Genomic DNA, 22,095 nt, shown 5'->3' with positions numbered 1-22,095 from the left:
AGGGCTGGGCCCTACACATAAGTATCTATTCATGATTCAGTGAGCCCTTGATAAGTGAACTTTGAGGTTCTTCTTTTTTTTTTTTTGGTTGAGATGGAGTCTCATTCTGGTACCTAGGCTGGAGTGCAGTGGCCTGATCTTGGTTCACTACAACCTCCACCTCCTGGGTTCAAGCGATTCTCCTGCCTCAGCATCTGAAGAAGGAGATTACAGGCACCTGCCACCATGCCTGGTTATTATTTGTATTTTTTATTTTTAAAGATGGGGTTTTATCATGTTGGTCAGACTAGTGTCTAACTCCTGACCTCATGATCCACCCACCTTGGCCTCCAAAAGTGCTGGGATTACAGATGTGAGCCATCGCTCCTAGCCGTATTATTTGTATTTTTAACAGAGGCTTTCTTTATTTTTAGTAGAGGCTTTGCATTTTTAGTAGAGACAAGGTTCTTTTAAGGCTTCCAACTCACATGTCATGTTAGGATGAATAGGTAAAGTGCCTGCCCTCAGGAGACATAAATCATGTACGTTTGAAACATCTGTAAGGGATTCCCCCCCCCCTTTTTTTTCTGACTGTATTCAATTCAGTAGCTTCTGTATCTTTCTGAAATAATCTATACCTTCCTCCTTAATCATTTTGCTCCCTGGTGTAACTTTTTTTCTCACATCTCCCTATCTTAATGCACAACATGCTTATTTCTGTCTTTAGCCTTTTCTGTTATAGAACCAAACTGGAGTCTGCTTGCCTGGTGCAATAAAACCAAATATCTACACCAAGGATTGCAGCAATAGAAAGGCGTTGGCCGGGTGTGGTGGCTTACACCTGTAATCCCAGCACTTTGAGAGGCTGATCCAGGCAGATCACCTGAGGTTGGAAGTTCGAGACTAGCCTGACCAACATGGAGAAACCCCATCTCTACTAAACATACAAAAGTAGCCAGGCGTGGTGGCAAATGTCTGTAATCCCAGCTACTTGGGAGGCTGAGGCAGGAGAATCACTTGAATCCCGGAGGTGGAGGTTGTGGGTTCACACGATTACTCTCCATCCTGGGCAACAAGAGTGAAACTCCATCTCAAAGAAAAAAAAAAAAAAGAAGAAAGAAAGGCATTGATTGCAGGGCATCACGCAAGGAGGACCAGATAGCTAAATGCTCAAATCCTGGTCTCCCTGATATCTTGCAGGCAAGGGTGTTAGCAGAATGTATCAGTTACACGGCACAGAAATGTTAGCAGCTGTGACACTGTATGGGTTTGCAGTAACCTCAGTTTTTGCCTCAGAAGAAAGAATCTGAGGGCATAAAGCAGAGTAAGAGATTGAGGAAAATTTTAGAGCAGGAGTAAAAGTTTATTAAATAGCTTTAAAGCAGGAATAAAAGAAAGTCAAGTCCACTTGAAAGGGAGCCAGGAGGGCAACTTGAGACATCAAGTGCACAGTTTGACCTTTGACTTAGGGTTATATATGTTGGCATCCTTCCAGGAGCTTATGTCCCTTCACCCCTGATTCTTCCCTTGGGGTGGGCTGTCTGCATGCACAGGGGCCTGCTAGTTCTGGGGAGGGGCTGCATGCAGTGTGTTTACTGCTGTTGTACACATGCTCCCTTAAACTATTCTTCCGTTACCAGTGAGTGTTCTTACAAGGTTATAAACCAGTTAAACTCTGCCATTTTCCCTCTTAGTGCCTATGCATGAGCCCACTTGCCCAATTCCTGAGATCTGATTAGTTTCAACTTTTTCTATTTCTTGGGAGACTGTTTTCCCTGGCATGGGCTGCGACCAATTATTGTTTTAGAGAGACAGCTTAACAACTGCCTATCAGCTGATGGTTGCCTGACATTCCTGGTGGAGAGGGGGGCCCTTTCCTGCCCTGCTCATGTCTATCTACTATAACATAGCATTTTAAAGGCAGTGGTAAGGCAGTGTGCAGTAGCTCACACCTGTAATCCCAGCACTTTGGGAGGCCGAGGCAGGAGAATCATTTGAGCCCAGGAGTTCAAGAACAGCCTGGGCAACAAAGTTGGACCCCAACTCTACAAGAAATCAGAAAATTAGCCACATATGGTGGCACACAACTGTACTTCCAGCCACCTAGAAAGCTGAGATGGTAGGATCCCTTGAGACCAGAAGACTGAGGCTGCGGTGAGCCATGATTGTGCCACTACACTCCAGTCTGGACAACACAGCAAGACCCTGTCTCAAAAACCAAACCAAAACCAAACAAAAATGTCAAGGGTAAATTTTACAAAAGCAGAAGCTACAAGGAACATTGTAAATCAATGCATACAGGTTCCACATTGGTTTTGATCTAAAAGGATGGGAATCCTGAATCAGGGGCTTACAGGTTATAGATAGATTCAAAGATTTTCCTGGCCAAATGTGGTGGGTCATGCCTGAAATCCCAGCACTTTGGGAGGCCAAGATGAGAGGAACCCTTAAGGTCAAGCGTTTGAGAAACATAACAAAGAGCCTGGGAAACATAACAAGAGCCTGTATATACATACAATTTTTTTTTTAAACTGGAGGTTAAGGCAGCCTCTAATTAGAGGATTGCTTGAGCCCAGGAGGTTAAGCTGTAGTGAGCTATGATTGCAACTGCCTTCTGGCCTGGGTAACTGAGCAAAAGCCTGTCTCAATTAAAAAAAAAAAAAAAAGAAGAATCTAATTTGCAATTGGTTAAAGAAGAGAGGCTTTCTTTAAAAATTTGGGGTCCAATAGAAAAATATTAACTGGCTAGGGGTGTGACTTTCTCCAGGCCCCTAAGGAAGAAATTTAGACCAAAGAATGATGGTTAAACTTTAGTCATCACTTTCCTGTCCTCTGAGGTCTATGCCAGCAGATCCATTTGGTGGGCGTCCGAGTTTCTGAGAGACAACTCAGAGACATATAAGTTAAGATGTTATCCCTAGTTTCTATGAAAAAAAAACAGACCTATCTGGAGCTCTAGCTTCCTTGGTTGGCTGTTGTCTTAGGCTGCGATTAACTTCTTGCCTATCAAGTTGCTTATTTATTTGTCAGAGCTAGCCGGGTACCTAGAATTTTCCTTGAAGAAACTCAAGATTTTGCTTTATTTCCATCCTTGGGAATCCACAGGCCCCTAAAAAGGGAGTCTTTGCATCATCTCATTTCCACACAGTAAAGCAGCAAATATTTCTTTTCTTTTTTTCTTTTTATTTTTTGAGATGGAGTTTCACTCTTGTCTCCCAGGCTGGAGTGCAATAGCGTGATCTCGGCTCACTGCAACCACTGCCTCTTGAGTTCAAGCCAGTCTCCTGCCTCAGCCTCCTGAGGAACTGAGATTACAGGTGCCTGCCACCATGCCCAGCTAATTTTTGCATTTTTAATAGAGATGGGGTTTCACCATGTTGGCCAGGCTGGTCTCCAACTTCTGACCTCAGGTGATCAACCCACCTCAGCCTCCTGAAGTGCTGGTATTACAGGGGTGAGCCACCATGCCCAGCCAGCAGCAAATATTTCTTATTAATTTTGTTTACTCTTCTGTGGTTCAAATCTCTAAGAAGATTTCTGCGATCACCCCTGCTCCAAGCACTCAAACACTTTATTCTTTTATTCTGTATTCCTGTGCACTCTTATTTGCTCTAATTCAGTATGTAACTGTCATGTATGCTGGAACTATGTCTCTGACCATCCCTATCTTCCTTGGACCTTGTAAGGATTGTGATTGGGCACCTTATATTGGATTTTCTACCAGAGTATCCAAGAGATGATTGTCACATAAAAATGGAATGAAATTGGGGTAAGTGATGTTAGTCCTAAGACCTATGTTAAACCATTTAATCAACAAAGCAGATTCTTTTAGACTGCTTTATTTAATTTTCTGTTGCATTTCCCCTAGAGTCTGTCTAGAAACTATTTTATTGTACACAAATATTACAGCCTCTGGCTGTAGGGAGCTGATAAATAGGAGAAAAGCATAGACATTTCTGGGTGCCAGTAAGAGAAAGAGGATAGAGGGGGTCATGAGAAAAAGGTCCTACTACAGTAATTCAAAAGGTGGAATTAAGATTAGCATTACCTATAAGGATGAGATTAGGATTGTTATCGTTATTATTATTTTCAGATAGAGTCTCACTCTGTCACCCAGGCTGGAGTGTAGTGGTTTTCAGCTCACTGCAACCTCTGTCTCCTGGGTTCAAGTGATTCTCCTGCCCAAGCCTCCTGACTAGCTGGAATTACAGGCATGCACCACCATGCCTGGCTAATTATTTTTTTGTTTTTAGTAGAGACTGGATTTTACCCTGTTAGTCAGGCTGGTCTTGAACTCCTGACCTCAGGATCTGCCCGCCTTGGCCTCCCACAGAGCTGGGATTACAGGCATAAGCCACTATGCCTGGATGATTCGGATTATTAAATGTAAAATAGGGGCTCTACATTAAGATTAGGATATGCTTTAATAATGAGGTCAAGGAGACAATAAGATCAGCACAAGGATGGCTAGGATAAAGATTAGGGTTATAATAGAATTCATGTTGCTGTTCTGTGCTGATGCCAGGGTAAATGTTGAATCAAAATCATTTTACATTGGAACTAGAACTAAAACGAAGATTTTTCTTCTTACTATTTTATCAGCATGTACTCAAAGGGAATTTGGTATTGCTGCCCTTACCAAGGGAAAGCTGGGAGACAGTGTCTGTGGGATTGGAACCCCAGAACCTTTTATATATTCTTTTTGGAGAGTAAGATTCATTCATTTATTCATTTATACATTTATAAAACTAGCTGCCAATTTATGCAAAATTCTGGTCCTTGCCTTCTGGGAGCTTGAAATCTAGTAGGTGAACTAATCCAGAAACACACATACAATGAACTGTAACAAAACTTTTTCTAAAAGTTTTATTGTTCTATTGTTTCTTATTTTCATGAAATGCTTGGAAATATTTTAAAAACTCATATTTTAAGGAAGCAAAACCCCTTTGACTGGGGGATCAAGTTAGATGTAGTTCTAGATTGAAAAGGATTTCCTCAAAGTTTGTTGAGAAGTTGAAGCTTCTCACCTGGGCTCAGGGGGCCTTATTTGTACCAAAAGGCAGGACTTAGAACATGGAATCTAGAGCCAGTTTTCCTGGGTTAAAATCCTGGATTGTACAATTTCAAGCTGCAACATCAGTTCTGTGTTTTAGTTTTTGCCTCAGAAAGGATGATATTATCTGCTTCATAGTGTTGTTACAAGGATTAAATGAGTCAATTTGTGTAAATTGCAAATGGTTTCTGACTTGGACCATTTTTTGACTTCATGATGATGCAAAAGAGATGCATTCAGTAGAAATTGTACTTTGAGTACCAATACAACCATTCGGTTTTTCACTTTCAGTACAGTATTTAATAAATTACATGCGATATTTAAAACTTTATTATAAAATAGACTTTGTGTTGAGGATTTTGCTGGACTGTAGGCTTATGTAAGTGTTCTGAGCATGTTTAAGGTAAGCTAGGCCAAGCTCTGATGTTCGGTAGGTTAGGTGTATGAAATGCATATTCAACTTACAATATTTTCAATATATGATAGGTTTATCAGGAGGTAACCTCACCATAAGTCAAGGAGAAGCTGCATTTTAAATGTTACTTGGGTTATCGCAACAATTACATCAATGCTTTATAGTTTTGTAGCAGTATCTATCTCTTTGAGCAAAGTACAGTTTGGATGACCCTGAAGTGTGGGATGTCACATGCAATATCATATTTGGCCAGTAGAGGACACCAAAGTCCACAATGTCGAATTGTGCCAGCCTAAACAAGATATTTTTGTGTCTTTCTGGCCACTCCTTTATCTGTGATTTGTGGGCATTGTAAGAGAAGAAATGAGACTGAAGAGGCTAAGCTTTCTTTGTAAGCCTTAAGCTTAAAATACTGGGATATTTGATTATGGTGTGAAAGCAACGGTGTGTTTTTGAGAGTTGCCTTAGTGAAAATTATGGGGCCTAGATTTTAGTTCTGATGCTGTGGCTGTGTGTTCCTGGGTGAGTTTCTGAACTTATCTGGGCTTTAGCTTTTCGTTTGCTGTTATTTGGGGAATGAACTAGAATGAGAATGCAAAACAGACATATAACCAAGTTGGAAAAACATGAGGGAGAAGCAAAGAAGACATGGTAGGAATGAGAATTGGAGGTGAAAGAATAGTGCGGATATAGCAAGGGAGGGGAATTAGAAATGGAAATGATAAAGGTAGGAACATGAATATGGAGGCGAAGACTTAAAATAGAAAAAAGATAAAATATTATTGATTTCTACAAATTTTCACATAAGGATACCTCCTTTTACTACGTTTCAGACTCTGTCTCTTGCACATGCACACACACACACGCACAACCGCATACATGCACAGACAAGTGACTTTCATCCATTGTCACAGCGTGATGGGTGTGAGGAAGGCAGAGGAGAGGGAACTCAAACTTTCCAGTGAAAGCACATAGAATCTCTTCTCTTTTAAAGCATATTAAGCAACTCTCCCTCAGCTTTGTGTGAGCTCCATTTCCTTTCCCAGCAATCTCCTCAATGCCCTGGTTACCTCCTTGTTCCTCAGGATGTATATGAGAGGGTTAAGTGAAGGAGTGCCCACTGCATAGAAGAGGCCAAAGAACTTGCCCTTCTCTTGGGCATAGGGATTTTTGGGCTGGAGGTAGACAGCAATGACTGAGCTGTAGAAGAGGGTGACCACAGTGAGATGGGAAGAGCAGGTCCCAAAAGCTTTCCTCTGCCCTTTTGCAGAGTTAATCCTCAGCACTGCCCGAGCAATGGCTCCATAAGAGACAAGGATGAGGCTGAGAGGCACAACCAAGATGAAGACACTGGCAACAGACATCTGGATCTCGTTGTAGGAGGTGTCTCCACAGGAGAGTCGAATTAGAGGTGGGACTTCACAGACAAAATCATCTACCTGCTGATGGGGGCAGAAGGGCAGGCACAGGGTGGATGGTGTCTGGACTAGTGACTCCACCAGCCCAATGACCCACACCACAGATGCCAGCTGCCAGCACAGGTGGGGGTGGATGATGGTGGCATAGTGGAGGGGCTGGCAGATAGCCACATAGCTATTAGAGGCCATCACTGTAAGAAGGATGCACTCAGTGGTCCCCAGGGACAGGAAGATGAAGAGCTGGACAGAGCAGCCCAGGAAGCTGATGGTTCTCTTTGGGCCCCAGAGGTCGACCAGCATCTGGGGAACACAGCTAGTGGTGAAGCAGAGATCCAAGAAGGAGAGGTGGGAGAGGAAGAAGTACATTGAAGAGTGGAGCCTGGGGTTCAGCACAGACAGCAGGATGATGAGTGTGTTGCCCACCAGGATCAAAACGTAGAAAGTCAAGACAACCACAAAGAGAATCCTTTCCTGTGCTGGGTGTTCATAGAAGCCCAGAAGGATGAAGCCCATGGGAGAACGTTGGTTAATCATGTTCTCTTTCTGTTTGTATCTGGAGAGATGAGGCTGTCACCCCAGTGTGATTCAACCTGTCTTATTAGTCGGCCTGGGTGTTTGTGAGGTTACAGCGGATGTGAGTTTCTCTTCTGTCTCTACTCTCCCAGCCTCACTTTTCCAGGGTGATCACCATCCAGCAGCTCCTTCTCATTTTCTGTTCTTCCTGGTTAAACATTGTCCCGTGAGAGTGAGAAAACCATGAATGTGCTGGACAGCAGATAGAGCCTTACACTGGTGCCTCTGACTTCCTGGGGGAGGGCAGATTTAAAATATGGATTAATTAATTAATTAATTCAGCAGAAAATTACCGAGTGCCATTATGTTCTGAGTGCTGTTCTAGAGTTGTCTCTTGCTTATTTATTGGATGATCTGGTAATGTATATTGAATAAATTTTCTGATGATAAATTGTCTCTGTAGGCTCAATGACTGCTCTGCTGGTTGAATGAATTTTATAGAACTCTGTACATTTGATTTATTTTGTATTTTTTCATTTCCAAGTGAGCTTGTCAGAGACTGTTTTATCTATGAGAGAGATTTTGTTTTGTTCTAAGATATCCTGAGATCAGGGGGGTTGGCCTGGTTTTCTTTAGCAACCCAAGTTGCCAAACCAACTGACCTGCAGGGAGGGGTGGAGACTGGCCCACATGCTTTGTCTTTGCAATGAGTAGCTTACAGGTAGGAGGTGAGTGTGGCCCCAAGCATGTTAAAATCACCAGGAGTTCACAGGAACATTATTGAAAGACTCCAAGATAATGACTCCAAGAGTCACTGTCCCTAAGTCCTATAGTCTTTCAGACACCACCAAAAACAAGAATTCAAAATTTAAAGGCTGGTAACACCAACATTCTGGGTGAATGAGAATAAAGGGTCTGTAGGATGACTGACCAATTTGATTGGATATATCAGGGAAAGCTTCCTAGAGCAAGTGACTGGATGTTTTCCTTAAAATAGAGATGTATTGGGGCATAGAAGTTCATCTGAGAGCTGAGGGTGGGAGATTGGAGCCCCTCTGGCAGGTCAGAGACAAGGACTCAGGGCCTTGCAGGACCTCAGGAAGGCCATGATGGGAGCAGATGAGACAGTGGGCTGCCTGGCAAACGTGCCATGGAGCTCATAGGATGGCAGGAGTGTCTTCCTCTTACAGGGTCCCCATCTTCTATTAAGTTCTATCACATCTCCCTTTCTGCCAGGACTCTCTGCCATTGTCTCTGTCTTCCTCCTTTTTCTCCCATTATTCTTTTCCACTTTAAAATATATTTTTAAAATGTTTTTAAATATTTAAACATAAGTATGAGTAGGGCAAATTGCAGTTAAAGAATAAAAATGTCAACCTCTGGTATGCCTATCAACCAGTTAAGAAACTGAGCAAACGTTTCAAGTATCTTAGAAGCTCCTGTGTGCCCCTCCCTGATCTCTCACTTTCTCACCCCTCAAGATACCACCAGGTTCTAAATTTTTAATTAATTATTTCATTTTTTCAGATGTATTTCACATACCATAAAATTCACCCTTTTGAAGTGTGTAATTTAGCGGTTTAAAGTATATTCACAAGTTGTGCAAAAAACACCATTTACTTACGGAACATTTCATCACCCCAGAAGAAACCTCAGGCTCATTAGTTGCCACCTCCTGCTTTGTTTTCTTTGTAATATAAAATTATTTGCATGTACACTTAAACAATAGCTAACTGTTTCTATTCATCCATCACATAGCATCCCAACTGATTTTCTGCATTTCTAACTTTGTCATTCTCTTGGCATTTCACTCCCTTTCTTTCTCTGCTGTACTGCTGAATCTCTTTAGATTACACCTTTCTTACTGACTCTGTTTCCCTTTCCCACTTTGATCTCTGTCTTTTCCACCCTCATTATTTTTCTCCTAGTTCTTTTCCTTCTGACATATTCATTCGTTGGTTTATGCATTTATTCATTTCTTGAGCCCCAAAGTGCCAGGATTGTGCTAGGAGCTGGGGCAGGGGTTGGGAGGTCCCTGAAAGGGGTTTATGATAATCTAGTGACCATGACCTACCCTTGCTGTTAGTAGCTAACAGCTGTTGAGTGCTTCCTATGTGGCAAGCATGGTATTAAGCAGCTCCTTGAACATCTGGTTCTCACAGTAACCCTACAAAGAGATATAATTAACCCAATTTTACCAAAAAGTGAACAGTCACAGATGGGATAAGTAACTTGTATAAGGTTACCTAGTCAATAAGTGCTAGGACTAGGATTTCGGACGTTTAACTCCAAATCTGGTGCTCCAGTGTTGAAACAGGTGGAAATGGTTATCTCACAGCCAAAGAGTAAAGGTTCTACTTACCTTCAATCAAATAAAAATCTCTTCTTCTACCAGCAACCCCCATGACAGAGCTCTTAATTGCTGCCCACCCTCCATTTGTACACCAGGAAGAAACAAATAATAAAAGGAATAGGCATCCTTGAATGGGCAATTGGATCTCTGGCACAATAGGGATTGCTAGTGCTGACCATCCGGCACAGATTACACGGTAAGAACAACCCAAGATTGCAGCTCTCAGTGAATGCGCAGAGGGCAGGTCAAAGCCGCATTTCCAGATGGATCTTTGTTGCCGAGAGAATGGGGAAATTCCCAGGTGTAGGAGAGACACGGGATGCCACTGCAGCTCTTTTGGCTGGTGTGGCAACACCGGCTGGCACTGCAGTGCAGCGGCACTCCGCAAAACTCCGCATGAAATGCACTGCTCTGGTGCCCTGTTAAACCGGCAATCTGAGACTTGTGAGGGCAGATTAGCATATCCATCTGATTAAATGGGACTTGGACAGTGAGTCAGACCAGGAGATCCCTGGGAAGCAGCGTTTGAGCCAGCGCAGTGAGTCGCTGCATGGGAAATCACACAGATCCCAGTGCCCTAACAGCAGGTGACAGAAACGCTTAGGAGAGAGTCAATCATTAAACTTAAAAAAAAAAGGGGGCCAGACAGGAGAATCTTGGGCAAAAAAGCACCATCAGTTTTAACGCCGCTGCTCTGGCCCTGGGAACTAACAACCTGGACATCCACTCAAGAGACCTAATCTGAAAGTTGGTAATTTCAAAGACGACAGGAGGATAAATTTACAATGATGGGAAGAAACCAGCGTAAAAAAGCTGAGAATACTCAAAGTCAGAACGCCTCTCCCTCTAAAGATGATCACAGTTGCACATCAACAATGGAACAAGACTTGATGGAGAACGAGCGCCTCCTGATGACAGAATCACTCTTCAAAGAATAGATAATAACAAACTTCAGTGAGTTAAAAGAACATGTTGTAGCCTATCGTAAAGAAACTAGGAACTTTGAAAAAAGGTTTGATGAACTCCTATTGAGAAGTGACAACTTAGAAAGGAGTATGAGTGAATTAATGGAACTGAAGAATACAATACAGGAACTCCGAGAAGTATGCACAGGTTTAAACACTCGAATTGTTCAAGCAGAAGAAGGGATATCAGAGGTCAAAGTCCAACATAATGAAATAAAACGTGCAGAAAAGATTAGAGAAAAAAGGATAAAAAGGAATGAGCAAAGTCTCCAAGAAATGTGGGACTATGTGAAAAGACCAAATTTACGTTTGATAGGTGTACCTGAATGCGACGGAGAGAATGAATCCAAGCTGGAAAATACCCTTCAGGATATTATTCAGGAAAATTTTCCTAAACTAGCAAAGCAGGTCAACATTCAACCCCAGGTAATACAGAGAACACCACAAAGATATTCCTCAAGAAGAGCAACCCCAAGGCACATAATCGTTAGATTCACCAGGGTTGAAACGAAGGAGAAAATACTAAGGGCAGCCAGAGAGAAAGGTCGTGTTACCCACAAAGGCAAGCCTATCAGACTTACAGCAGATCTCTCAGCAGAAACTCTACAAGCCAGAAGAGAGTGGGGGCCAATATTCAACATCCTCAAAGAACAGAACCTTCAGCCCAGAATTTCATATCCAGCCAAACTAAGCTTCACAACTGAAGGAAAAATAAAATCTTTTATGAACAAGCAAGAACTCAGAGATTTTATTACCACCAGGTCTGCTTTACAAGAGCTTCTGAAAGAAGCATTACGCACAGAAAGAAACAACCAGTATTAGCCTTTCTAAAAATACACCAAAAAGTAAAGAGCACCAACATAAAGAAGAATTTACACCAACAAATGGATAAAACAGCCAGTCAACATCAAATGGCAGTAACCCTAAATTTAAATTGACTAAATTCCCAATCAAAAGACACAGCCAAAACCCAACGGCATGTTACATCCAGACCTGTTTCACATGCAAGGATACACAAAGACTCAAAACAAAGGGATGGAGAAAGATTTACCAACCAAATGGAGAGCAAAAATAAATAATAAATAAATAAAAAGCAGGAGTTGCAATTCTTGTATCGGATAAAATAGATTTTAAAGCAACAAAGATATAGTGGTAAAAGGATCAATGCAACAACAAGAGCTAACAATCCTAACACCCAGATAGGAGACTTAGATTCGATGAGACAGAAAATTAATAAGGATATCAAGGACTCGAACTCAGATCCAGAACAAGTAAACTTAATAAATATTTATAGAGCTCTCCACTTCAAATACACAAAATATACATTCTTGTCAATACCACATCACACCTACCCATAAGTTTAAATGAAACATTGATTGGCCATTATTAATACCCAATTTTTTTCAAAATAAAGCAATATTTCCATTTACTCTCCCTCTTTCTCTTCCTCTTTCTTCCTCTCCTTTACATGTTTTTTTTTCCTTCTCTCAAAAATAAAAAGAAATCAACATGTAAACCTCTAGATCCAGGTCGGCAATGTCTCTTTCATTGCTTGATTTCCTTTCTTCCCTTCCCTCCCTCCCTCCCTGCCTCCCTCCTTCCCTCCCTCCCCGGTTCCTCCCTTCCTTCCTTCATCCCTTCCTTCCTCTATACCATCCTTATTCCCTTCCTTCCTGCCTTCCCCCCCAAAATAAAGGCAGGACTCAAGATGCCACTGTGAGAACAACCCAGGATTGAATCTCTCAGTGGATGCGCGAAGAGGGTGAGTCAGGGACGCATTTCCAGACAAATCTTTGTTGCCCACAGAACGGGAAAATTCCCAGGTATAAAAGAGATTTGGGACACCAGGCAGAGGTTTTGGCTGGTGTAGCCAGAAGCCAGTGTGGTGGGGGCCCACTGTAGTGCAGCAGCGCTCCACAGTGCTTCGCACAAAGTGCACTGGTCTGGGTGCCCTGTTGAACCAGCAACCTGAGACTTGAGAGGGCTGAACTTGAGACTGAATGGGACTTGGACAGTGAGCCAGCCCAGGAGATTCCAGGGACACAGCGTTTGGGTTAGCACAGTGGGACAAACAAAACGGCAATTTCAAACACTCCCGGTGGGGAGGTTCGCTGAAAGCGCACCTCCATGGAAGAGGGGGGTCCGCCATTACCGAGGCAATCAGCCCCTACTGAGGTACACACCCATTGCTGATGCAGCCTGCCATTGCCGAGGCAACCCGCTACAACAGAGAGACTCTGCCGCAGGACATAGACAGTAGCAGCAGGGTGGAGACCGCAGAAGAAGGGCAGAGCCTGCAGCAACAGGGCAAACCTCACACCAGCAGGGCAGAACCTCGGCAGGCAAATAGTGACTAGACTGCCTCCTAGCTGGGCAGGACAGCGCAATGGACAATCAAAAATAAAGCCCAACCTCCCCCAGAGAGAGCATCTGAAAAAAAGGGTTTTTTTTATGAGTTCTGTTGCAGCAGAATTAAACATAGCAGCCTAACAGCCCCGAATGAACAACAGAGCTCACAGCTCAGCACTTGAGCTCCTACAAAGTACAGACTGTCTCCTCAAGCAGCTCCCTGACCCCTCTATATCCAAAAGATTGACATTTCACAGGCATCATTCTGGGACAAAGATAACAGAAAAAGAAAGTGGTAGCATCCCTCACTGTTCCGCAGCTGCAATAGGTGCACCCCAGACAAGCAGGGCTTGGAGCGGACCATAGCAGTCATACAGCGAAGGGGCTAAACTGGCAGAAGAAAAACCAAGTAACAGAAATGCTTCATCATCAACAATCTGGGTGTCCATTCAGATACCCAATCAAAAAGTCAGCAACTACACAGACGACAGGTAGATAAAACCACAAAGATGGGAAGAAACCAGCGCAAAAAGGAGGAAAACACCCAAAACCAGAACACCTCACCTCCTAGAAAGGACCAAAACTCCTCACCAGCAAGTGAACAAAACTGAAAGGAGAATGACTGTGATGAAATGACAAAATTAGACTTCAGAAGGTGGATAATGAGAAACTTTTGTGAGCTAAAAGAACATGTTTTAAATCAATGCAAAGAAACTAAGAACCTAAAAAAAATATGAAAAAAGATTCGAGGAAATGATAACAAGAATGGATAACTTAGAGAGGAATATGAATGAATTAAAGGACCTGAAAAACACAATATGAGAACTTCACGAAGCATGCACAAGTTTCAATAGCTGAATTGACCAAGCAGAAGAAAGAATATCAGTAGTTGAAGATCAACTCAATGAAATAAAACGAGAAACCAAGATTAGAGAAAAAAGCACAAAAACGAATGAAAAAAGTCTCCAAGAAATGTGGAACTATGTGAAGAGACCTAACCTACGTTTGATAGGTGTACGAGAAGGGGACGAAGAGAATGAATCCAAGCTGGAAAATATTCTTCAGGACATTATCCAGAAAAATTTCCCCCACCTAGCAAGACAGGCCAACACTCAAATGCAGGAAATACAGAGAACACCACAAAGATATTCCACAAGAAGAGCAACCCCAAGGCAATTAATCATCAGATTGAACAAGGTTGAAATAAAGGAGAGAATACTAAGGGCAGCCAGAGAGAAAGGTCGGGTCACCCACAAAGGGAAGCCCATCAGACTCACAGCAGATCTCTCGGCAGAAACACTACAAGCCAGAACAGAGTGGGGGCCAATATTCAACATCCTTAAAGACAACTTTCAACCCAGAATTTCATATCCAGCCAAAATGAGCTTCATAAGTGAAGGAAAAATAAAATCCTTTGCGAACAAGCAAGTACTCAGAGATTTTGTTACCAACAGGCCTGCTTTACAAGAGCTCCTGAGAGAGGCACTACACATAGAAAGGAACAACCAGTACCAGCCATTCCAAAATCACACTAAATGCTAAAGAGCATCAACATAATGAAGAATCTACAACAACTAATGGGCAAAACAGCCAGCTAGCGTCTAAATGGCAGTATCAAATTCACACATAACAATATTAACCCTAAATATAAATGGGCTGAATGCACCGATCAAAAGACACAGACTGGAAAATTGGATAAAAATCCAAAACCCATCAGTGTGCTGTATCCAGGAAACCCATCTCACATGCAAGGATACACAAAGGCTCAAAATAAAGGGATGGAGGAAGATTTACCAAGCAAATGGAGAGCAAAAGAAAGCAGGAGTTGCAATTCTCATCTCTGATAAAATAGACTTTAAAGCAACAAAGATCAAAAGAGACAAAGAAGGCCATAATGGTAAAAGGATCGATACAATAAGAAGAGCTAACCGAAACATATATGGACCCAACACAGGAGCACCCAGATGCATAAGGCAAGTTCTTTTTTTTTTTTTTTTTTTGGATTTTAGGTTTTGGGGTACATGAGCAGAGCATGCAAGACAGTTGCGTAGGTACACACATGGCAGTGTGCTTTGCTTTTCTTCTCCCCTTCACCCACATTTGGCATTTCTCCCCAGGCTATCCCTCCCCACCTCCCCCTCCCACTGGCCCTCCCCTTTTCCCCCCAATAGACCCCAGTGTTTAGTACTTCCCTTTCTGTGTCCATGTGTTCTCATTTTTCATCACCCACCTATGAGTGAGAATATGCGGTGTTTCATTTTCTGTTCTTGTGTCAGTTTGCTGAAAATGATGTTCTCCAGATTGATCCATGTCCCTACAAACGACACAAACTCATCATTTCTGATTGCTGCATAATATTCCATGGTGTATATGTGCCACATTTTTCCAATCCAGTCTATTATCAATGGGCATTTGGGTTGATTCCAGGTCTTTGCTATTGTAAACAGTGCTGCAATGAACATTCGTGTACATGTGTCCTTATAGTAGAACGATTTATAGTCTTTTGGATATATACCCAGTAATGGGATTGCTGGGTCAAATGGAATTTCTATTTCTAAGGCCTTGAGGAATCGCCACACCGTCTTCCACAATGGTTGAACTAATTTACACTCCCACCAACAGTGTAAAAGTGTTCCTTTTTCTCCACATCCTCTCCAGCATCTGTTGTCTCCAGATTTTTTAATGATCGCCATTCTAACTGGCGTGAGATGGTATCTCAATGTGGTTTTGATTTGCATCTCTCTGATGACCAGTGACGATGAGCATTTTTTCATATGATTGTTGGCCTCATATATGTCTTCTTTCGTAAAGTATCTGTTCATATCCTTTGCCCACTTTTGAATGGGCTTGTTTGTTTTTTTCTTATAAATCTGTTTGAGTTCCCTGTAAATTCTGGATATCAGCCCTTTGTCAGATGGGTAGACTGTAAAATTTTTTCCCATTCTGTTGGTTGCCAATCCACTCTAGTGACTGTTTCTTTTGCCGTGCAGACGCTGTGGAGTTTCATTAGGTCCCATTTGTCTATTTTGGCTTTTGTTGCCAATGCTTTTGGTGTTTTGTTTATGAAGTCCTTGACTACTCCTATGTCCTGGATGGTTTTGCCTAGATTTCCTTCTAGGGTTTTTATGGTGCCAGGTATTATGTTTAAGTCTTTAATCCATCTGGAGTTAATTTTAGTGTAAGGTGTCAGGAAGGGGTCCAGTTTCTGCTTTCTGCACATGGCTAGCCAGTTTTCCCAACACCATTTGTTAAACATGGAATCCTTGCCCCATTGCTTGTTTTTGTCAGGTTTATCATAGATTGTATAGTTGTATGTATGTTGTGTTGCCTCCAGTGCCTCTGTTTTGTTCCATTGGTCTATATCTCTGTTTTGGTACCAGTACCATGCTGTTTTGATTACTGTAGCCTTGTAGTATAGTTTGAAATCCGGTAGTGTGATGCCCCCCGCTGTGTTCTTTTTGCTTAGAATTGACTTGGCTATGCGGGCTCTCTTTTGGTTCCATTTGAAGTTCATGGTGGATTTTTCCAGTTCTGTGAAGAAAGTCAATGGTAGCTTCATGGGGATAACGTTGATTCCGTAAATTACTTTGGGCAGTATAGCCATTTTCACGATATTAATTTTTTCTAACCATGAACATGGAATGTTTCTCCATCTGTTTGTGTCCTCTCTGATTTCATTGAGCAGTGGTTTGTAGTTCTCCTTGAAGAGGTCTCTTACGTTCCTTGTGAGTTGTATTCCAAGGTATTTTATTCTTTTTGTAGCAATTGCGAATGGCAGTTCGCTCTTGATTTGGCTTTCTTTAAGTCTGTTATTGGTGTAGACGAATGCTTGTGATTTTTGCACATTGATTTTATATCCTGAGACTTTGCTGAAGTTGCTTATCAGTTTCAGGAGTTTTTGGGCTGAGGCAATGGGGTCTTCTAGGTATACTATCATGTCGTCTGCAAATAGAGACAATTTGGCTTCCACCTTTCCTATTGGAATACCCTTTATTTCTTTTTCTTGCCTGATTGCTCTGGCTAGAACTTCCAGTACTATATTGAATAGGAGTGGTGAGAGAGGGCATCCTTGTCTAGTACCAGATTTCAAAGGGAATGCTTCCAGTTTTTGCCCATTCAGTATGATATTGGCTGTTGGTTTGTCATAAATAGCCTTTATTACTTTGAGATACGTTCCGTCAATACCGAGTTTATTGAGGGTTTTTAGCATAAAGGGCTGTTGAATTTTGTCAAATGCCTTCTCTGCGTCAATTGAGATAATCATGTGGTTTTTGTTTTTGGTTCTGTTTATATGGTGAATTACGTTGATAGACTTGCGTATGTTGAACCAGCCTTGCATCCCTGGGATGAATCCTACTTGATCATGATGATTAAGTTTTTTGATTTGCTGTTGCAATCGGCTTGCCAATATTTTATTGAAGATTTTTGCATCTATGTTGATCATGGATATTGGCCTGAAGTTTTCTTTTCTCGTTGGGTCTCTGCCGGGTTTTGGTATCAGGATGATGTTGGTCTCATAAAATGATTTGGGAAGGATTCCCTCTTTTTGGATTGTTTGAAATAGTTTTAGAAGGAATGGTACCAGCTCCTCCTTGTGTGTCTGGTAGAATTCGGCTGTGAACCCGTCTGGACCTGGGCTTTTTTTGTGAGGTAGGCTCTTAATTGCTGCCTCAACTTCAGACCTTGTTATTGGTGTATTCATAGTTTCAGCTTCCTCCTGGTTTAGGCTTGGGAGGACACAGGAGTCCAGGAATTCATCCATTTCTTCCAGGTTTACTAATTTATGTGCATAGAGTTGTTTGTAATATTCTCTGATGATGGTTTGAATTTCTGTGGAATCTGTGGTGATTTCCCCTTTATCATTTTTTATTGCATCTATTTGGTTGTTCTCTCTTTTCTTTTTAATCAATCTGGCTAGTGGTCTGTCTATTTTGTTGATCTTTTCAAAAAACCAGCTCTTGGATTTATTGATTTTTTGAAGGGTTTTTTGTGTCTCAATCTCCTTCAGCTCAGCTCTGATCTTAGTTATTTCTTGTCTTCTGCTGGGTTTTGAGTATTGTTGATCTTGCTCCTCTAGCTCTTTCAATTTTGACGATAGGGTGTCAATTTTGGATCTCTCCATTCTCCTCATATGGGCACTTATTGCTATATACTTTCCTCTAGAGACTGCTTTAAATGTGTCCCAGAGGTTCTGGCACGTTGTGTCTTTGTTCTCATTGGTTTCGAAGAACTTCTTTATTTCTGCCTTCATTTCGTTGTTTACCCAGTCAACATTCAAGAGCCAGTTGTTCAGTTTCCATGAAGCTGTGCGGTTCTGGGTCAGTTTTTGAATTCTGAGTTCTAACTTGATTGCACTATGGTCTGAGAAGCTGTTTGTTATGATTTCAGTTGTTTTGCATTTGTTGAGCAGTGCTTTACTTCCAATTATGTGGTCAATTTTAGAGTAGGTGTGATGTGGTGCTGAGAAGAATGTGTATTCTGTGAATTTGGGGTGGAGAGTTCTGTAAATGTCTATCAGGTTTTCTTGCTCCAGGTCTGAGTTCAAGCCCTGGATATCCTTGTTGATTTTCTGTCTGGTTGATCTGTCTAGTATTGACAGTGGAGTGCTAAAGTCTCCCGCTATTATTGTGTGGGACTCTAAGTCTCTTTGTAAGTCATTAAGAACTTGCCTTATGTATCTGGGTGCTCCTGCATTGGGTCCATATATGTTTAGGATCGTTAGCTCTTCTTGTTGTATTGATCCTTTTACCATTATGTAATGGCCTTCTTTGTGTCTTTTGATCTTTGTTGCTTTAAAGTCTATTTTATCGGAGATGAGAATTGCAACTCCTGCTTTTTTTTGCTTTCCATTAGCTTGGTAAATCTTCCTCCATCCCTTTATTTTGAGCCTTTGTGTATCCTTGCATGTGAGATGGGTTTTCTGGATACAGCACACTGATGGGTTTTGGATTTTTATCCAATTTGCCAGTCTTTGTCTTTTGATTGGTGCATTTAGTCCATTTACATTTAGGGTTAATATTGTTATGTGTGAATTTGATACTGCCATTTTGATGCTAAGTGGCTGTTTTGCCTGTTAGTTGTTGTAGATTCTTCATTATGTTGAAGCTCTTTAGCATTCAGTGTGATTTTGGAATGGCTGGTACTGGTTGATCCTTTCTATGTGTAGTGCCTCTTTTTGGAGCTCTTGTAAAGCAGGCCTGGTGGTGACAAATCTCTGAGTACTTGCTTGTTCGCAAAGGATTTTATTTTTCCTTCACTTCTGAAGCTCAATTTGGCTGGATATGAAATTCTGGGTTGAAAGTTCTTTTCTTTAAGAATGTTGAATATTGGCCCCCACTCTGTTCTGGCTTGTAGTGTTTCTGCCGAGAGATCTGCTGTGAGTCTGATGGGCTTCCCTTTGTGGGTGACCCGACCTTTCTCTCTGGCTGCCCTTAGTATTCTCTCCTTTATTTCAACCCTGTTGAATCTGACGATTATGTGCCTTGGGGTTGCTCTTCTTGCAGAATATCTTTGTGGTGTTCTCTGTATTTCCTGCAATTGAGTGTTGGCCTGTCTTGCTAGGTGGGGGAAATTTTCCTGGATAATATTCTGAAGAGTATTTTCCAGCTTGGATTCATTCTCTTCGTCTTCTTCTGGTACACCTATCAAACGTAGGTTAGGTCTTTTCACATAGTCCCACATTTCTTGGAGACTTTGTTCATTCATTTTTGCACTTTTTTCTCTGATCTTGGTTTCTTTTTTTATTTTATTGAGTTGGTCTTCGACTTCAGATAGTCGTTCCTCTGCTTGGTCAATTCGGCTATTGAAACTTGTATTTGTTTCGCGAAGTTCTCGTATTGTGTTTTTCAGCTCCTTTAATTCATTCATTTTCCTCTCTAAGTTATCCATTCTTGTTATCATTTCCTCGAATCTTTTTTCAAATCTTTTTTCAAGGTTCTTAGTTTCTTTGCATTGATTTAATACATGATCTTTTAGCTCACAAAAGTTTCTCATTATCCATCTTCTGAAGTCTAATTCCGTCATTTCGTCACAGTCATTCTCCGTCCAGCTTTGTTCCCTTGCTGGTGAGGAGTTTTGGTCCTTTCTAGGAGGCGAGGTGTTCTGGTTTCGGGTGTTTTCCTCCTTTTTGCGCTGGTTTCTTCCCATCTTTGTGGATTTTTCCGCTGGTCGTCTGCGTAGTTGCTGACTTTTTGATTGGGTCTCTGAGTGGACACCCAGAATGTTGATGATGAAGTATTTCTGTTGCTTGATTTTCCTTCTAGCAGTCTAGCCCCTTCGCTGTACGACTGCTGAGGTCCGCTCCAGACCCTGCTTGTCTGGGGTGCACCTCTAGCAGCTGTGGCACAGCGAGGGATGCTACCAGTTTCTTTTTCTGCTATCTTTGTCCCAGGATGATGCCTGCCTAATGTCAGTCTTTTGGATATAGAGGGGTCAGGGAGCTGCTTGAGGAGACAGTTTGTACTTTATAGGGGTTTAATTGCTGAGCTGTGTGCTCTGTTGTTCATTCAGGGCTGTTAGGCTGCTATGTTTGATTCTGCTGCAACAGAGCTCATTAAAAAACCCTTTTTTTTCCTCAAATGCTCTGTTTTGAGGGGTTTGGGCTTTATTTTTGGATGTTCGATGAGGTGTCCTGCCCAGCTAGAAGGCAGACTAGCCACTGTTTGGCTGCCGAGGCTCCGCCCTGCTGTTGTGTGATTCGCCGTGTTCCTGCAGGCTCTGCTGTGGTCTCCGCCACGCCTTGCGGCAAAGTCTCTTCGTTGTAGCATGTTGCCTCAGCAACGGCAGGCTGCGTCAGCAGTGGGAATGTATCTCAGTAGGGATGGGTTGCCTCGGCAACGGCTGGCTGCGTCAGCAGTGGGCGTGTATCTCAGTTGGAGCGGGTTGCCTCGGCAATGGCTGGCTGCGTCAGCAGTGGGCGTGTATCTCAGTTGGGGCGGGTTGCCTCGGTAGTGGTGGACGCCCCTCCCCCACAGAGCGTCTTGGGCCGTCTGCTCGGGATAGTTTGAAATCGCAGTTTTGTTCATCCCACTGGGTATCCCAAATGATCTGTTCCTACAATCCCCTGGGCTGGGCTACTGTCCAAGTCTCGTTCAGTCTCAAGTCCAGCCCTCTGAAGTCTCAGGTTGCCGGTTCAACAAGGCACCCAGACAAGCATGCCCTGTGGGGATTGCTGGGTAGGGCCGGCCGCCGCCGCCCCAGCTGCCGGCTTCACCAGGTAGACCTACTGCCTGGCGTCTTGTCTTTTTTATACTTGGGAGTTTCCCCGTTCTGTGGGCAACAAAGATCAGTCTGGAAATGCAGCTCAGACTCACCGTTTGTGGATTCAACACGAGCTCCAATCCTGGGTTGTTCTCACAGCGCCATCTTGAGTCCTCCTCAATCTCAAGGCAAGTTCTTAATGACCTACAACGAGACTTAGACTCCCACACCATAATAGTGGGAGACTTCAACACTCCACTGTCAATATTAGACAGATCAACCAGACAGAAAATCAACAAGGATATCCAGGGCTTGAACTCAGACCTGGAGCAAGTAAACCTGATAGACATTTACAGAACTCTCCACCCCAAATCCACAGAATATACATTCTTCTCAGCACCACATCACACCTACTCTAAAATTGACCACATAATTGGAAGTAAAGCACTGCTCAGCAAATGCAAAACAACTGAAATCATAACAAACAGCCTCTGAGACCATAGTGCAATCAAGTTAGAACTCACAATTTAGAAACCGACTCAGAACCGCACAGCTTCATGGAAACTGAACAACTGGCTCTTGAATGTTTACTGGATAAACAATGAAATGAAGTCAGAAATAAAGAAGTTCTTCGAAACAAATGACAACGAAGACACAACATGCCAGAATCTCTGGGACACATTTAAAGCAGTCTCTAGAGGAAAGCATACAGCAATAAGTGCCCATATGAGGAGAATGGAGATATCCAAAATTGACACCCTATCGTCAAAATTGAAAGAGCTAGAGGAGCAAGATCAAAAAAGCTCAAAACACAGCAGAAGCCAAGAAATAACTAAGATCAGAGCTGAACT

At 42.4% G+C, this 22,095-nt stretch overlaps 1 protein-coding gene and 1 long non-coding RNA gene across 2 annotated transcripts; both read right to left on the bottom strand.

The window, feature by feature from the left end:
- Window positions 1-4,838: 4,838 nt before the first annotated feature.
- Window positions 4,839-7,828, bottom strand: LOC103792334 (olfactory receptor 2H2). The gene has a single exon (XM_054253786.2). The coding sequence runs from the start codon at window positions 7,397-7,399 to the stop codon at window positions 6,461-6,463; it is 939 nt and encodes a 312-aa protein (XP_054109761.2). The 5' UTR covers window positions 7,400-7,828; the 3' UTR covers window positions 4,839-6,460.
- A 1,629-nt stretch (window positions 7,829-9,457) lies between these two features.
- Window positions 9,458-21,495, bottom strand: LOC144582058 (uncharacterized). Its single transcript, XR_013533873.1, has 3 exons — window positions 21,358-21,495; window positions 15,276-15,359; window positions 9,458-9,545 (listed from the first exon to the last, which is right to left on the bottom strand). It is a non-coding gene; the product is annotated as an uncharacterized LOC144582058 (long non-coding RNA).
- Between the last annotated feature and the right edge of the window lie 600 nt (window positions 21,496-22,095).

The sequence above is a fragment of the Callithrix jacchus genome, chromosome 4 (assembly GCF_049354715.1).
Source record: "Callithrix jacchus isolate 240 chromosome 4, calJac240_pri, whole genome shotgun sequence".
In the NCBI taxonomy this organism is placed as follows: Eukaryota; Metazoa; Chordata; class Mammalia; order Primates; family Cebidae; genus Callithrix; species Callithrix jacchus.
This window is presented reverse-complemented; position numbering and strand designations above follow the sequence as displayed.